General features: G+C 49.0%; 1 protein-coding gene across 1 annotated transcript; it reads right to left on the bottom strand.

Moving 5' to 3' along the window:
• Positions 1–448: 448 nt before the first annotated feature.
• LOC142450719 (apolipoprotein L3-like) lies at positions 449–2,602 on the bottom strand. The gene has a single exon (XM_075552692.1). It carries the CDS (start codon positions 2,560–2,562, stop codon positions 1,726–1,728), a length of 837 nt encoding a protein of 278 aa, XP_075408807.1. The 5' UTR covers positions 2,563–2,602; the 3' UTR covers positions 449–1,725.
• Positions 2,603–2,912: the final 310 nt, after the last annotated feature.

Genomic DNA, 2,912 nt, shown 5'->3' with positions numbered 1-2,912 from the left:
GAAATGTGAGGTGGGCTTGGATCAGGACGTTTACGCTATGACTCTCTCTCTCTCTCTCTCTCTCTCTCCCCTACCATCTCAGACCCTTCTTCACACCTGACATGGGCACATTTGATTCCTAATTAGACTCGGGAGCTGCTTGTCAATCCTAGGCTCTAATCACTGGACCAAAAGGAAATTCATGCTCATTCTGAGTCAGAGATCCACAAGCTTCTCCAGGGCATCCTGTGTGCTGGGGTCTGATGGAAGTGACTGGATGGAAGAGTGGGAGCCAAGTAGGAATGAGCAAGGAAAGTACGCGGACCCAAGATCCGTCCAAATGAGACAATCAGCCAACACAGCCAGAGCTCAAGCATCAATCAATATTTATTAATCCAAACTCTATAGGAATCGAGATGCAGACACCCCCAAGGAACCTGAGATGGCACCTTCTATAGCCCTCTGCTTCCAAATGAGGGGAGATAGAGGCCCACAGAAATGTGTCTTGACTCCAAGGGGGCCGATCTCCATGCTGCTTGACTGCATTCCTGCGATGATCCTGGCACCTAATTTCATCTTCTTTGACAGCAACTACCTTTTCGAGATTCTTGCAACTTCACTGATCCTTCAGTGCACTGTGGCTCCTAAAAGGGCCGATGGCTTGTCAAATGCTCCACTGCCTCCATAGTCACAACCGTTACTACAATTGCTGTGTGTTAGGCCGAGTTGACTAGAGAAACAAATCCAGCGACACTCAGATATGTACAAGTAAGAGTTGTATATAAAAGAGTAGTTGTATATGAAGAAAATAGCCTAGCCTAGTCCAGATCAAGTCCGTAAGTTGGATATTAGCCCATAAGTCCAACACTAGTCCACGAATCCCTCTTCAGACTTACAAAGTTACATGCCATGATGCAGGAAGATCACAGGCCGGTGGGTTTAAAGTCTTGTGGATCCAATGGTGGTGCAAGCATCTCAACACTGGCGTGGTTCTCCCTGTGGCTTCTCTAGCGCTCCGAGTGTGGCTCTACAACAAGAAGGTGAAGCAGGGAGAGGGGCTCTTGCAGGTCTCGGCAAGTCTCCACATGGCTTGTCAACAGAAACGTGAAGTCAAAGAGAGAGAGTGATTGGCCTGCCTCAAGGGAGAAAGAAGCCAGGCTCCAAGAGTCATTTACCTTGTTCGCCCTCCAATCAAGCTGCGACCAGATTAAGCTCCACCCACATGTTCCTATGGGAGCCTAGTTGGCACAATAAACTGCCACCATCATCCCCTGACAGATATTGAAAGAATAAGGGTGAACTAACATTGCAAAAATAAGGAGCAGACCTCTGGTGGGTCACCTCTGACCAGAGACCAGGGATGTGAACACACACACGTACACACACACACAGACACAGACACTCACTCATTCACTCACTGCCATCGAGTCAGTTGTGACACACAGAAACCCCACAGGACAGGATCGAACTGCCTCCGTGGGTTGCTCAGATCCGTTTGCTTTTCAGAAGACTTCAGGCAGTATTTTGGATTCAGGTTGAAGGATGAGCTCAGCGTCATGGAGCCTCGAGGGTCCCACAGGCCGCCTTGTCTTGAATTTACTTGCCATGTGCACTAACTCTTTTGGTGCTGTTTTGCTTTTTGACTTGCTCTGTTTCAGGGAGGTCAAACTCTTTCATATTTGTTTGTACAAATGCGATTTCTCCCTGAAATCAACTGCCCTACTTTGGTGACAGCCTCTACCACTCCTAGAAGTACTCCGGGGTCTCCGAGTCTTGTTCCTGCCGCAGAGTCTCATAGATCCGGGTGAGCTCCTCCAACTGCTTCTTCAGGTCCTCAGCAGACTCTCTCAGCTCTTCGGCTGACTGCTCCTTCGCCCCCTCCTGCAAATGCTTCACGTCTTTGGAAAGACTGATCGCATCTATCACAAGGAAGATACCATGGAAAGCTGTACTCACCAGCCTGGCTCCTTTGGTCATTGCTAGAGTAGTGCGGCCAAGGAAGTTTTGCACCGGCTGAATATCTTGTTCTGCCACGTGTATAGCGGTCCTTAGGGGCCTGTCTAGCCTAGGGTATTTTCTGACCAGCCTGAAGTCACGGATCTTCACCGCGATGTCGGTGACATTTTTGATGACTTCCTGGGCAGTGGAAGCCATGTTGCGTGTTTTCTCAATCCAAGGCTTCACAGTGTTCTCGCTTCTCTTGCTGCTAGTTGACAGAAGCTTGTTGGCTTCAGCTTGTGCTGATGCTATGTGTGAGGCCTCCACGATGCTCGTGCAGATACTGGTGACAGCAGCTGCTGCCCCCAGGCCCAGTCCAACTGCCCCTAGCCCCAGACTGAGCCCTGCTGTCACAGGTGCCAGACATATTCCAAGGATGGACAGGACACCGGAGACAGTGCCAGCCGTGTCAGACACCACGTTGGAGATGGTGCAGTCCCTGTGTACTTTGTCAACATTGTCTGCAAGGGCATAAAGCCTGCTTATACACGCCTCAAGATTCCATTTCACCTCAGGAAACACTTCCAATATCTGTGACTTTACCAGCTGTTCCTTGTGAAGCCATTCTTCCTCACCCATGGTCATGACTATGTTCAGCTCCTTTAGAACTTCGTGTAGTACATATTCCTCATTCCTGTAGCAATGAAGATGAAGTAACTTAAAAAGTGGTTTCCTATCTGTAAAAGGGGCCAGATAAGATCTATTCCCATAAACCACAGAGTGCTGACTATGAGCCAAATAAAAAAGAATTCTACAAAGGCAAAGCAATGCTCCCTAGTGGTCAGCATGTTTTCCTACTCCACAGTGGGTCAGCCTCATTCAGAAAGGGTCAGTCAGAATGCCATCTAGGGCCTTTGCCTGTGACCCATTCAGCGAGAAGGAAATGGGGCAGCCTGCCTATTTAGATGAGATGACAGTGGGGTGACTCTCTTTGT

Source organism: Tenrec ecaudatus, chromosome 6 (genome assembly GCF_050624435.1).
Source record: "Tenrec ecaudatus isolate mTenEca1 chromosome 6, mTenEca1.hap1, whole genome shotgun sequence".
NCBI lineage: Eukaryota > Metazoa > Chordata > Mammalia > Afrosoricida > Tenrecidae > Tenrec > Tenrec ecaudatus.
This window is presented reverse-complemented; position numbering and strand designations above follow the sequence as displayed.